This window comes from Sabethes cyaneus, chromosome 1, assembly GCF_943734655.1.
Source record: "Sabethes cyaneus chromosome 1, idSabCyanKW18_F2, whole genome shotgun sequence".
NCBI classification, from domain to species: Eukaryota; Metazoa; Arthropoda; class Insecta; order Diptera; family Culicidae; genus Sabethes; species Sabethes cyaneus.
Genome location: NC_071353.1, coordinates 36,151,318 through 36,166,397, shown reverse-complemented (window position 1 = coordinate 36,166,397; position 15,080 = coordinate 36,151,318). Strand labels below are relative to the sequence as shown.

The following is a 15,080-nucleotide window of genomic DNA, read 5'->3' as shown; positions in this document are numbered from 1 at the left end:
GAATCAGTGAAATTGCACAATGAATCAAATGAATGGGGTTGGGAGTGACCGATCATTCTCGCTGTGCAAAATTCAGTGACTCGATATTTGAAGGATCAATAACTTCGGCGGCCACGTCCTTGCAATGCGGGTGGGTCTTGAAAGCTCTGGATACTAATTAAACTGAGACACTCTGTATACAGTATCCAACGCCCCCAGGTTTTATTCCTGATTTAAGTAGTTCCCTTTCCCAGCTGTAGAAATCAGTGGTCAGTGGTAAATGCAAGACGCCAAAAAATCGGAATCCTCCAGTATTTGACAGAAATTCGTGTAAAAGATGGCCAACCGCACTACCATCTAAAACTCCTAGAGATTTCGTACTGAAGAACTGGCTCATAGTATTCTAAACTTAGTTACTAAATGCAGAAAACATATTACTAAATATAAATAATTCGAAAAACGTCTGGAACCAATGTCTCTAATCAAGAAAATTGGTCCAGAAAAACTTGGTCAATCTCAACTGAGTTCCTACGGGAACTCATTGAAAAAAAATATGATTGCAGTTTAACTTGCCGGTAACAACTCTGTCATACAGAACCGAGTCCACACAAAACTGACCACATCGAATAGCTTTTCCAAACTGATAAATCTTAATGAAAAAGATCTTAGTCCATTTACCGGTCTTATAGCTGCACACACTTCGATCAGATACTACCTTTAAAAGCAATGTAGAATGCTCGACCTCGAAACATTATTCAGGCGAGGAACGAGGTTTCTCGATTAACGTACGCTAACGACCTAACCTAACGTACCTACACTAACGAGACCTAATCTGTGCCGGCAGCCAAGGTAATTAGTTTATATAAATAAAACATTAAAATCACAAATTGTTTTGCAACTCAGTTTCCTAATGTTTGGTTATCCGAAACGCAGGAATTCAACTGGAAAATTGAATTTTCGTTTCACTATTTCTGATGAAACTTCAAATATAATATATTAATCAAAGTTCAATGGAATCAGGCTTGTTAACATATTCTACCCTGCTGAAGCCTTGTCAGATTTCGTCATCAAAGCGGACTTGACTTGTGTATATTGATACTTTAAATCATTTTTGTAATCAAAATCGATTCAACTGTATTCCTTTGCATGTTTTTCGTTTTAACCTCTGTCCCACTCTTGATTGAAGAAAAAAAAGAGAAGAGAAAAGAGGAATATTACACTTTCGTTGAGGAAAAAGTAAAAAGGACTGTGTCTTGGCACACAAATGCATGCTTGGCGTAGAACTACAAATGTAGGTACAGTTTCTCTACTTAATGTTGGTACTATACAACTTTCTGCAGATTTCGTATAAAGATACCAAGTTTAAGCATTAAAGATACATTAACAATCTTTGAATTCTACTCTTTTAATGCTTTAAATAACGGTACACAATTCGCCCAGCTTCAAATCTACGTCCGTGGCTCATAACCTTAGAAATTGTGGTTTTCGGTCATTACCTAATTTTGTGGCCGTCGCGCACTTCCAGTGACTAGTCTGGAACATATCTTACTGCGACTAGTGGAACATATCCCTACCGAGTGCCAAGAATACGAAATTATTAGCAAAAATATATATTTGCGCACTTTTCCAAATCGGTTTATTTTCATATTGTTCTAAGTTCTAAGCGACAAAAATAATATTGGTCCAGTTAAAACAAAGAACTGAATATTTTTTTCGTAAATAGAAAATCACAGAAATTAGCTACTAAAGATAAGGTCTGCATCTAATTGTCGTCTGTGCCTGGGAAGTAAGGCGATCACCCTGAAAACGTATGGGAAAATTTGACCTTGCAACTTGTCGTTGGTTTTGTAATTGTAACAACCAATGTTATACTAATTACCATACAATGACTACATCTTTTGTTAATCGATTGGTATACAAACCATTGAAAACCGTTCAGGACCGGCCTGGTTATGTTTAAAATATTTCATTACCCAGGTAACCAATAAGCATTAGTATAAGCAGTAAATCAATCGCTTATTAGCATCCCTGGCGTTTTATACTGCAGGTTGCTGTTTATCAGCATTTTGACTGTATAACTGTTGTAAATTGGCATCCAAAATTCTATTTAAATTCTTTTTGTCGGTAACTAGCTGCAAATAAGCATTGTCAGCACTATAAGAGGGCTAGCTATAAGTAGCATTTGAGGCAACTTAAATGCTTATTGGCTTGCATTTAAATTGCATTGGAAATGCTTATTGGTTACCTGGGTATTTCCTGACGCTCGCCTGAATCTAAATTTTGGAATGACATCCTGCGGTAAGACGTAGTCCTACGTCAAAAAAAATGCAGAAAAGCAAAACTGTAGGAAAGAGGAAGCATTTCCTATTTACTACTTGTTACTAATTCAATTAATTAAGAGAAAAAGTATTGTCTTTCATAATTTTCATACTCTAGTTCGACACTTAGCAAAAGAAAATTAATCAATATTGAAATTTACTTGCATGATGCTATACAATTCTCAAGTACAATTCTTCAAGTGAGATGGATGCAAGGGTAGTCACTTCAACTCCAATGAAAAGAAAAAGTTATAAAATAACTTATATTTAAGCATAACTAAGCTATCAAATTAATATGCTGCTTCCAACGTTCGATTGGGTGCACCATGTTGGTTACTCTCCCTTGAATGCGGACCATTTTTCATTACGAATGTAGATGAAGCCTACGTAAACGGCGCGGTGTAGCTGCATAACAGATTGCATGCTTGTAGTAGTTCGCAGATGATTACACGTGAGTCAGACGCGTTTCTAAGAAGCTAAGTAGCTGTCCTCGAGCGCTGTTATAGCTGGCTGAAGTGGCTGCTCGAATCGAACGAATCTCGATGGCAACAGGCTGAATCACTTGTAAGAGAAATGAATGGTTTTGAACTTTAATTCTTGTCTGGCAGTGTCCTAAGCACTGGAAGAAAATGAAGATCCGTAAATAAAATTATGTTTTTTTTTGCAAGTGTATTGTTCCACGTACGTACAATTTGCAACCAAAATTAAAGTGCAGTCATTTTCAGTTACAGTACGATTTCGAATTTGGCAACTAATGCGTGTCAACCATATTGCCAAAATCAAAATCGAATCTTTTTTGATATAGAACTTAATTAAAATATTTGATGCTGCCAAAAACGAATAATTTTGGTGTCCAAATCGATCCGTGTCTAAATCGAACTATAAAAAAGCAAAGCCTAGTTGCTACATTCCGTTATCGAAACTTGACCTTCTGTTTTTTTTTATACGACAGATTCGCAGCCGGCTGTTGAAGTACAGGACAATTGCAGTGTTAGTTGCTACGATCCTATTGACTCCAACAGCCTCTCCCAGTCGAGATTCGAACATACGACGGCTGACTTATTAGGCCAGCATCATACCTTGAGGCTAACTGGGCGGCGAGGTATAACAAAATCAAATCCCGCTGTATTATCATTAGTCAATCAAATCGAAAAAATTCTCCAAGGACGACATAACTCCATTCACACTTCCATTCACACTCAAACCTGTGGATTTCATTCGTTTGCTCCTGCGGGAATGCTGACTGTAACAAAGCTTCCGTTGAACGCAACTTTACGTTATCGCACGTATAATTTCTACTTTGCCATTTCCTGTTATGTTCGTCAAACGTGCATAGTTTTATAAAACGGCTATGATTAGTTCACTTTTTTCGGTGCTACATATTTTTCACGAATTTTTTTTTAACATAGTATATATCACAATACATGACTAAAGGTAGGTACAAAACGCCAATATTTTTCTAGCATTTTTCTTTAAATAAATTATATTTGAATTACAATGAATTACTAATCGATTGCTTTTTACAGGCTATTGCTCGGACCTTTTCAAGGCACAACAGAATTTTATTAAACTGTTTGAAAAGATGACAACGTTACTCATCATTTCAAGGCGAAAGTTGTGAGTGCATTTGTACCTACTTGAACTGTTTCGGGTTCAATAAAATTAACATGAAAAGTGAAAATTCAAACTAGAGCTGAACGAACTGCATAGTAAAAGGTAGTTTCCCTGCAAATTATTACGCTATCAGAGCCAATGCGAGATTGATTGAATAACCAGAGGTTACATACTGTGTCGTAAAAAAGATCCTTATGAAATAGCCGAAAATCAATAGCAATCAAATAGACATTTAACGGCCCGATTTGTTTTTTTCGATAGCCGCCCGGACAGTGAAATGTAGCTTCAAAAATAAGCACAAAAAGTCACACACGTCGCTTTTCGCTCGTTTGCTTCCATTAACATTTTCGTCACCAACACACAGCGCTGGATTAGCGATTCTTCAGCTTCCTTCATCTTTTCATCTGCTCAGTTAAGCACACTAAATTTTACGCTCTGAACCGAGCCTTGTTTGCCTTATTATTCAACCATTGGCGATTGATGAGCACGGGATAGAAGGTAAAACATAAGCAACCCCTCATTCTTACCGATGGCAAGCATTTTCGTATCGCCAACACTTTTCCACACCGTCATTTTTAACTGATTTTCCACACTTTTGTCTCACAATTAATAGAGCACGAATATGATCGCCAATGAAAAATCCGGCTTATCAACCCATCAATGCGACGCACCCAGCGCGAGAACGATATCTAAATTTATTGGAAGGTTTTTCTTGCCTCCCTTTGAATGTATTTCCTTTTCTTATTTTGACTCAAACTTTACTGTTTATTCTTTACACATATTTTTCGTTGCACAAACTCACGCGCGCTTCAAACGTACACACCCGCATATACCATGCCGCACGAGTGGGGGTGCTGTAGAAGTTAGATCAGCGCGACTACGCCCGGCCGTCTTCTTTTTAGCCCATTCGACAGCGAATGGGTGAGGGAGGAAAAACGGGAAAACACACACTAACACAAACGCACAGCACTAGGCGCATCGGATAGCAGCCGACAACAAAAATCCGCAACCGTACGGTACCAACGCAGCACATCGAATGTTTACACTTTTGCTGCCGTCGCTAGCACGGAGTTCGCTCGGCTCAGCTCGCCAGATTAAAAGCTTCGGTTTCCGATAAAAGCTTGCAATCCCGCAGACATTTTTTATTTCAGCGTAGACAGAAACCTTCACACCCAGAGGCGCTGTTTGTGAAAGGAAATTTCTAGCATACCATTCACCAACTACGTAATCATTTGAACCAAGAGCTCCCATAATCATTTCGCCGTACGATTTTCTTTTGATTTTTCTGCCGGATTCCATACGATAGATTTCTGCCGAAGATGTCGAACCGGTTGTTAAACCGATTAGATTTTTTCGAAGACTGCAAAACTCAACACTAGGCATAGTATAAGCACAGGCAAACAGACATAACTCTTGGAAGAAAAATCGACAAAAACTATCGTACCTCAAATTTAGCCTGAACACTAGCACCATCTATGATCGACATTCCCAAATATCAAATAGCAATATGGGTATCCCTCGAAGTAGCAAGTATTTTTTATGGGGAATTCTCCTTCTTTCGTCAAAAAGCGCCACTTTGACCAAAACGGAGACATTCCCAACTAAGCCCAAATTTGAAATGACGGTTTAATCGGTACGATGAATGGAAAACGAGTGTTATGTCTGTTTGTCTGTGGTATAAGGCTCGAAGTAATCGGTTTTTTGTGTGTTAAATCTGTCGGTAGCGCCCTCTAGCAATAGTTTGCAAAACGCATCAAAAAATATCCATGTACCTTTATCAATATTTCTTTGTGCTGGAGTTACATAGCAGCGATGCATCGCGGAAACGCACGCATGGCCAAAACAATGCTTATATACGCCTTAGACGCCGTTCAAATATTACATAACGCAGCAGGGGGTGGGGTATGTTGAATTTCTGTTACAAATTGTTATGGAATTTTTTGGAGGAAGGGGCTTTGAGCAATAATGTTACGCGTAACTTTATAAATAAAAACATTGAAAGAATAAACTGTTAACAAAATAAATACAAAATTACCTAAATACTAATTACCCGACATTTATAAGCTAAATTGCTATAAGCTACTATGTCGCAATCATCGGTATAGCGATCGAGCATATATACAGCTGTAAAAGTTACGCGTTACGAGTATGGGTGGGGGTGCAAGAAGCAAATGTCACAAATTGTTACAAGGGGGTGGGGGGCTCGTAAAAATGGCATTGTTGGCGTTACGTAATATTTGAACGGCTCCTTACTGGAAACCCCTTGGCGTACTGCACGGTACTGCTAGGCAGCCATGTTTATGCAGTCAACATCTAACCATTTGCGTAAATGAGACAGCATGACACTGTTATACGTTCTGTTCGTTTCACTCTGCAAAGCCAGTATGCTGGCAGACGGGTATTATTTTGAAATCTTTGCCAGATTTTTGCAAATAATACCCACGCCGGCAGTTGGCTACTGGCAAACACATAGAGTAAGGATAGGGTTGCCAGTCCCTTGGCGTACTGCTTAAGAAATCGTAAAAAAATCGAGCATTTCTTGTTCTATTTTTTTACCCATTTCTTTCCATGCAGCGTACCCCGCTTCAATCCTCCCTGGGGTCAAGATTATTTGAAGATAGAATTAACAAAACAAACCGTAAACAAACAAACGGTAAACAAACCGAGTGAGGGTTGATTTTCCTGGTGGTCCAGCAAAAAATAACTCTCACCCGTTTTGTTTACATTTGCGACATTCGCCCTTTTGTTAATTCTATCTAGATTTTTCTGTGTATATCGTGCAAGAACGTGTCAGCGTGTATCCAGATTTCCTTTAAAAAATATCTGGCATCTCTGCTAAACGATTGACGTTTACTTCAGACCAAAAATCGTGCATTCATTTTTCAATTTTTCCAACGTAGAAGTTAAAGTGCTGCACTGCAAGTTAAAATTTTTTGAAAAATCGAAGAAATTAATCACTCATACGAAAAACTGATGGAAATTCTTTGTACATAAGTGACAGTTTTTGTGCATAAGCGATTTTATTATATAAACACAGTGAATTGCTTAAGTTTAGGATCAAAAATTACGTGTATAGTTTTCGCTTTCGTCGCACTGCCGAGCGCAGTTTTCTTTCCAGTCGCAAATCCAGGTTATGTTGGCGCGTTTTTGTTTTTGTGCTGAAACTTTACAGCTACTGAGTCTATTTACGAAACGAGAAGTTTAAGATCCACGGTAGTTTTTAGTTTTAAAAATGTTTGGCGCTAAGCCAACTGGATTCGGACAAGCAAGCACGGCCGGCGGGTTTGGAACATTCGGAACAAATACGGCAACCGCTAGCCCTTTCGGTCAAACCAACACGTTCGGGAAACCTGCAACCGCAGGAGCTTTCGGTGCGACCCCAGCTTTTGGACAAAATGCGAATACTTCTTTATTTGGCCAAACGCAGCCAGCGACTGGACTGTTCGGAGCTAGCACCAGTGCTGCGCCTGCTTTCGGAGCTCCTGCGACAACCCAATCAGGGTTTGGAAGTGAGTAATTAATGTGACGTCATCATTATTACTAAACGACGCAATTGCAGTTTTGTGCATGAAAATTCATGTCATATTTTTATTGTTTCAGCTTTCGGCCAACCCCAACAACAACCAACATCTTTATTTGGAACACAAAATAACACCACTGCTAATACTTCGCTATTTGGTACTAACAATAACAACTCGGCTTTCGGAGCAGCAAAGCCTGCCGGGTTTGGGGGATTTGGTCAAACTGCACCACAAGCTTCTTTGTTCGGACAAGCCAGTACTAGTCAGACTACAACAGGAGGATTTTTTGGACAGAATGCTCAAAGCGGAGGTTTGTTTGGTGCGCCGAAAACTGCTTTTGGCGCGACAGCCCCAGTTGGTGCTGGCAATGGAACCGCGGTGGTTAAATACCAGCAAACTCCGTCGACGGATACTCTTGTCAAAAATGGACAGACAAATACAGTTCAAACAAAGCAGCACTGCATAACTTTCATGAAAGAATATGAAAATAAGTCCGTTGAAGAACTTCGCTATGAGGATTACGCAGCGAACCGGAAAGGTCCACAAGCGGGATCAGCCCCAGGAGGATTTTTCGGTGCAACAACTGTCGCAACACCGTTTGGTGCAACTGCGACGCAACCTCAGTCGTTGTTTGGACAGGCTACAACATCTCAACCTAGCACAGGATTGTTCGGTACTACAACTAATACTTTTGGACAAACAACTGCTCCTGCCTTCGGAGCTAACCAAAATACTGGATTTGCAAAACCGTTCGGAAGTGCCACCACTAGCAGTGGATTTGGCTTTGGACAAACTAATACCAATACAATTGGTGGATTAGGAGCAAACAAGCCAGCCTTTGGTGCCACCACTGGTCTATTTGGTCAATCTGCCGCTCCAGCTGCGAATACATTTGGGCAACCGTCTACTTTCGGCGGATTTGGAACGCAGAATCAACCACAGCAAGCTGGAAGTTTGTTTTCGGGGACTGCAACTAGCACTGCCCCGGGTACGAGTGCATTCGGTGGCTTGGGTACTCAGACAACACAAACTGGCTTTGGATTCGGCTCGAACACTTCCACAATTAGCGCTGGAGGAGGATTGTTTGGTGCGAAACCGGCAACCAATACTTTCGGAACATTAGGTAGTAGTTTTGGACAGAACACGACCTCGACGGCGCCAGCGTTTGGTGGATTTGGGACGAACACAAGTACAGCAGGATCGCTATTCGCTAATTCCTTCAACAAGCCAGCAGCTCCGGCATTTGGTTTAAATACAGCCACATCAACGAGTACATTTGGAGGCGGATTGAACTTTGGTACTGGATCCGGTTCGCTTTTCGGCAATACTGCCAACAAGCCTGGAACACTTGGAGCTGGTGGTGGACTGTTTGGAAACACATCTACTCTTGGAGGAGGTACGGGTGCTTTCGGAACTCTAGGTACCAACAGCTTCGTTACAGGTCTAGGGACGAACACAGGCTTGGGTAATCTTGGTCAGCCTGCCCAGACAGCAGTACCAATTCATCAACAGATTCTAGCCATGGTTACATCTCCGTATGGTGATAATCCTATCTTCAAAAATATCAAACCGCTTGCAGGAGCGACTGAGGATTCGCTGAAACCAACCAACCCGTCTGCACAGAAAGCTATTCTTGAAGGGTCCAATCAGCAATTTAAAGTGTCGCCAAAAGTTACCGGAAATGGTGTCAAAGTGAAGCCAGTCGGGTCGGCAACGTTATCGAAAAAATCGCTTTTCGAAGGTTTAGAAGAATACGACAGCACATTAGAAGAGTCGTTTACACTTAAACCGAACGCGAAACGCTTGATCATAAAGCCTAAATCTACCACTCCAACAATCACTATCCAAAATCGTACATCCCTGGCTCCTGCTAACAACCAATCTAAAGAAGATGCAACAAGGAGAGAATCTTTCCAAAACCAGATACCGGTAGAAGCTCAAAATGGTTCCAACAGCCAAGACACAAGCCGTCGCGTATCGTGGTTACAGTCAAACGCCCTGGACAAAGTTCGTCAGATTAATCGCATGTCCGATTCGGTACTGGACAGCACGATTAAAGAGTTTGCCCCGGTTGGCGGGTTGCAACCATCCTCTACTGCGTTAGCCAACAAGGAAGCTTCGGCAGTTGATTCGTCTGGAAGCTCGCCTGCAGCAGTTGCTGCCATACCCAGCGCCCAGGACGGCGCACAATCTGCGGTTGTGCCACAGGAAAACACAAATTCGCCAATCAATATCAACGACTCGTCACTGATGTCATCGTCCAATCGTTCCTTCCTTAACGAAACCGTTAGTGCTAGTGGTGTCGGCGATGTGTCGGTAGTTTCCGGAAATGAAACTTTAGAGGATGCCGAACCGCATCCGACAGGAATAGTTCTGCGCAGACCGGGGTATGTTTGTTTTTAAGCCCGTTTGTTTGTCCAAAACCCGATTACTGACCGATAAAAAGTAATCGGGTTTTGGATTGTTTGGATTTCTAGCTGAACTCTTTGAAAGTGCGGAATCGTTAATAAAATAATGGTGCGCCGTAGACATCGAAGTGATTGTCCACTTTTGAAAATTTCAGTTTTAAATGCTGGCGTCTATAATACCTAATTTAGATGTTGTTTTTATGTTTTTCGAAGCGCAATCAATCCAAATACTTACATAAACATTTTCAAAAGTTTTACCTCATCCGACTTAAATGCCAGCATCTTACAAATGATCATTTTTGAGAACGAATTCAACATCGCGTTGGTTTTCTAATTTCTATTTCTTTTGTAGGTACTACACAATTCCCTCGTTGGACGATATTCTGCAGTTGATGGATGAGGAAGGTCAATGTGTGGTGCCCAACTTCACCATTGGTCGCAAGGGCTATGGAAACGTATATTTCAACGAGCCGATCGACGTAGCCAACCTAAATCTGGACGAGATCGTGCATTTTCGGCATAAGGAGGTTATTATCTATCCAGACGATGAAAATAAACCGCCGGTGGGCGAAGGTCTGAATCGTAAGGCTCAAATAACTCTAGACCAGGTTTGGCCCCATGACAAAGCGCTGCATGAACCGATCAAAGATCCGCATCGGTTGGCACTGATGGATTACGAAGGAAAATTGCGCAGGGTTTGCGACAAGCATGATACGCGCTTCCTGGAGTACAGACCGGATACTGGCAGCTGGGTATTCAAGGTGGATCACTTTTCTAAATACGGATTAAGTGATAGTGATGAAGATGAAACACCGGGTGATCCGAAGAAGGTGAAAATGATGGCTGCCAGCGAGCTAAAACAGCAACCAAAGGAAACTGGAGCCTTACCGAAACAGCCAAAAGGATCTAGCTTGATAAATCGTGATAAATCTTCAATGCAACAAAAAGATTTCGATTTTCCGCTCATGAATAACGATAGTATGGCACCGACAAGTCCCACTGCCGCGTTAGCCTTGGGAATGGGAACCGACTCACATAAACTGCAACTCATGAAGGCATCCTTCTTTGTGGAGGATGATTTTGACCGCCGGTCAGTACTGTCGGAAATCACCGATGGAGGGCGAGACAGTCCAGATCAAACTGTTCCCAATAAGCCTTTCATAGGACTTGGTCGAACTCTGACTAGCAGTCTATATCTGAGAAAAGCTGAATCGCCCACAATATTGGAGGACGATTGCATGCAACTAGACGAATTCGATCAACCAGCGCCAATTTTCACAACTTCGACCAGCAAAAATTTACATGAACAAATGTACCAAGCACGGAGAAAAGATACTGCAACTGAAATCCCAAGGCCAATCGGTCCACGATCATTACCGTTGATCCTCAAACCGCGTGTAGAGTTGGTACACTCGAATGATGTGGTTATTCCGCTCAAACGATCAATTTTGAATCGCTTTCTGGGTAACAAAACTGATTTGGCCTTTTTCCATGGGCGCAAGTTTAAAGTAGGCTGGAGCTTCCCAACATCATTGGTACAACTTAATACCAGTGAAAATTGTTCCCAACTGAAAAAAAGGCAGCTCCTTCCCATTGCTGATTTACATGGCTTCTTCCGAGGGCGGTCCACGCAGGATTACTCTCCGGCAGTTTTACAGATGCTACAAATCCGCTCATCGGAAGAATTGGTTGACTTCCAAAAGACAGTTGAAGATCACCTCAAGATAGAGTTGAAATACGACGAAGTTCGAAAAACAAATAGCAGTGATTGCCCGTACTACGTAGCTGGTGGCAAGCATGCTGGTTTGGCTGATCATTTCGAAACTGCTAAAATGATTGCGGATGGGGCTGATGGAGATCACGAAACGATCTGCGTTGAAGTTTGGTCCCTCTGTGCTGCTCTTTGGGGTGCTCGAGAGGAACTGGAGGATGTTGATGAGAACGCCCATTTGAGCGTCATGTTTCGACGAGACCTATTCTCCGAATGGATTGAAACAGTCGTAACAGAGACTTCGTCGAAGGAACTAGCTGCTGCTCTACAAGGAAAAAAACAGGACTATTTGGATCAATTGCTGGAACTCATCTACACCCACAAAATATTGGACGCTTGCGAACTAGCCTTTGAAAATGACGATATAAACCTTTCAATGTTACTGGCGCAGATTTCCGGAGGACCGACGGTTCGCCAACTAATTCAACACCAGCTTAGCTCGTGGCAGGACGTCGAGGCAGATAGTTTTATTGATGTTCGCCGGTTGAAACTGTTCATGTTGATCGCTGGTCTCCCGCTATTATCGTCCACTCACGGCACTATTAATATATTCGAACAGCTGCACTGGTTAAAATCCCTGGCTCTTCACCTTTGGTACTTGTGCTCTCCAACTGCTTCAATTACCGATGCGCTGATCTACTATGAATCATCGTTTCAAGCCAACGAATTTTTCGCTCTGCCACCTACTCCGAGCTACGCCTCGAGGACACTAATCAACAGTTCGAAACCTATTCATGATATTCGGTTCCACTTGCTGAAGCTTTACTCTAAAAGGTCACACCCACTGGAAGCTTTGCTGAACCCAGCCACGCACACACCCGACCCGCTGGATTATCGTCTTTCTTGGTTTCTGATGCAAACATTGGAAACACTTGGTTATCGTCACTGCTCCGAGTTATCGCGTAGTCAGCTTCATTTATCTTTTGCGAATCAGCTGGAAAATCACGGCATGTGGCACTGGGCTATCTATGTGTTGTTGCATCTAAACGACCAATCTAGACGAGAATTGAGCATACAGGATCTGCTTTACCGGCACATTGAACTGTCTACCGAAGAAGACTACCTTGAGCGAGAACTTTTTGTCATCGGCGATCTGGGTATTCCGGAGAAGTGGATCTTCTGGGCTAAAGCCGTGCGAGCTGGAGCACAATTTGACTATCACCAACAGGCCTGTTTCCTGCTTAAGGCCAAGCAATGGTCGAAGGCACATGAAGTTATCATGGAACACATTGCACCGGATTGTGTGATTAACGGTAAGTTAAATAAATGCATACGAGCTTTGGGAAATTAATCTTATTTTTGCCATGCAGATGATGTTCCGTATCTAAAGTCATTACTTAATGAATTCGAAGATGTAAAACAAATTTCTAATTGGTCTACCAAGGGGCAAATTTTGCGGGACTTCATAGACCTCAATGAAAAGGTAATGTAGTGTTTAACGATGTGGACAGAGCTCGTCATTATTTGTAATTTTCTACCTCTTTTTTTAGTTTGATCTTATCCGAGATGCTATTGACGACGATGTAGCCGAAGCGCGGTTAGAGGAACTGAAACCAAAATTGTCGGACCTGTGCTCGGTAATCAAGATGTTCCCCTGTCCGACACCAAAGCATCGTCTGTGTCAAAGTGAAATTGCCCAACGTTTAGCTTATCTAATCCGGTCGTTCTTCAGCCAAGACCCACGGATAAACAGCTGTGCTTTGATGCGCAGCGCCCTTGAAAAGCTTCCGCTACCGCAAGAATATGCTCTAGAGGAACTGAGGCATATGCTGAACGCCTTTCTGACAGAGGACCTCCGGAAGCAGGTCTAATAAAAAAGGTAAGCGTATAGCTGTGTGCAGGGTTGTCCTGCTCTTTGTGCACTGATTTTATTTGTTTAACTGTTGTACCGCCTCAGTCAAGCAAAATTAGAAAAAGTTATATGAAAGGGGCATTTAAAAATTTAGCTTGGCTAAGGTGGTACGGTCAAATTAGTAAAATTAAGTAAAATCAGAGCACACTTTATTGTCGCGAACAGGTTGGAACAGGTCTATTTATTACTATGCTATTTTAGGTGCATCGTAAACGTGCAGAGTGAAGCAACAGTTTGATTTAATATGAATTCCCATTAAAGATGCAGCACTACTTGATAAACAGTGTATTCAGAAATATAGAAAACAATATCCGTAAATGTTAATAGTTGCGTTTAATTAATCGTATTATGCCTGAAAGACAACTAATGCTATACTAATATCGCAGTGAACTATGCAAATGCACTATATTTGTAAGGTTTTCAATTATGTTTATGTTGAAAATAGTGGTCATGAAATATAGTATATTAAGAAGGATATCGGTATTTTTGGTTAAGCTGGCAAATGACGACTACCTTTGTATTATTCCACTCAAAATGGCTTCAACACAACTCCCAGCTTATGTAGTTCTTGTTACTAACACCACTGTCAGTTCTCATTCAGTTTTTATAAATTTAATAAGATTTTTTCAAGAACATGACCGCATTGTTGACGTAGCAAGTTATATTGAAGTTTTCGTTATAAAACATTGAAGAAGAAATTTATTTCATAAAGTGATTAGATTATTTTTAGATGAAAGGCAGTGGCAAAAAAAAAGGAAATTGGATCCCTAATACATGACAAATTGACTTTTAGACAGTTACATACCAAATTACATTCTTGGAATACGCTTCGCAATTTTCAGATTCGATCAATTCTGTCTCGCCTGTAACATTTCTTTGAATATTTCGATATTCAAGTGGCACGATAATACAATCAAGACACTTTCTGGTACACTCCGGTTCCGGACAACAGACATTCAAGCAAAAGGTACCCACTTGGATAAAACTTTCAGATTAGTTGGGAAAGTATAGTGACGATGTCTCTAAAGGCGCATGAAATTCTATAATATACTCACAACAACCATCTTCTGGCGCTAGTGTAATCTGTTGTCAGTGAGCAAATCATAGAACCTAGAAAAGAACTGTTTAAATGGGACATAATTGTGCTGGAGTCGCTAGTATATTAGTCGATTCCTATTTGAAATTTTATCCAAGAATTTCAGTAAAATTTGTTCCTGAACGGATGTCTGTTCTCTGTGACTGGGTTATCCCGGACAAGCCACGACATCTTATCGGCCTATTATTCACGGTTTGGCTCATCATACATAACTAATATAATGTAAAGCGGAGAAATTGTATTGTATTGTATTCCTTTTTTTATAATCAAAACTATCAAACTACATTTTATGTGATTATGCCATATCTTCGATGGGCTAGCTACTAAACACGAATTCCTCTCTTGCCAAAATGAAAAATTAGGATGGCATAAGAAATCGTGGAGAAAATGACTTCAAAGATTTCAACTTAATTTTCAAAAACTATTAAAAACTTCACTTTATTCTTCATCAAGCATCATAAGCAGCGCTGACACCGATCGAAAAGTAAGCTTTCCAACTAGCTGTTGTTTCGTTCCATCCG

The 15,080-nt window shown here is 41.1% G+C and overlaps 2 protein-coding genes across 3 annotated transcripts in view; one reads left to right on the top strand and one right to left on the bottom strand.

The window, feature by feature from the left end:
* Positions 1-4,921, bottom strand: part of LOC128733034 (dedicator of cytokinesis protein 1) — a 71,416-nt gene extending 66,495 nt beyond the window's left edge. For both annotated transcript variants that reach the window (XM_053826583.1, XM_053826582.1), the window contains exon 1: positions 4,439-4,921. In XM_053826583.1, coding sequence (XP_053682558.1) covers positions 4,439-4,484 — 46 coding nt within the window. In that variant the 5' untranslated portion in view covers positions 4,485-4,921. The remainder of the gene's footprint in view (positions 1-4,438) is intronic.
* A 1,898-nt stretch (positions 4,922-6,819) lies between these two features.
* Positions 6,820-13,931, top strand: LOC128733036 (nuclear pore complex protein Nup98-Nup96). Its single transcript, XM_053826584.1, has 6 exons — positions 6,820-7,420; positions 7,512-9,819; positions 10,193-12,864; positions 12,922-13,034; positions 13,102-13,430; positions 13,665-13,931. The coding sequence occupies exons 1-5, from the start codon at positions 7,144-7,146 to the stop codon at positions 13,420-13,422; spliced, it is 5,691 nt and encodes a 1,896-aa protein (XP_053682559.1). The 5' UTR covers positions 6,820-7,143; the 3' UTR covers positions 13,423-13,430; positions 13,665-13,931.
* Positions 13,932-15,080: the final 1,149 nt, after the last annotated feature.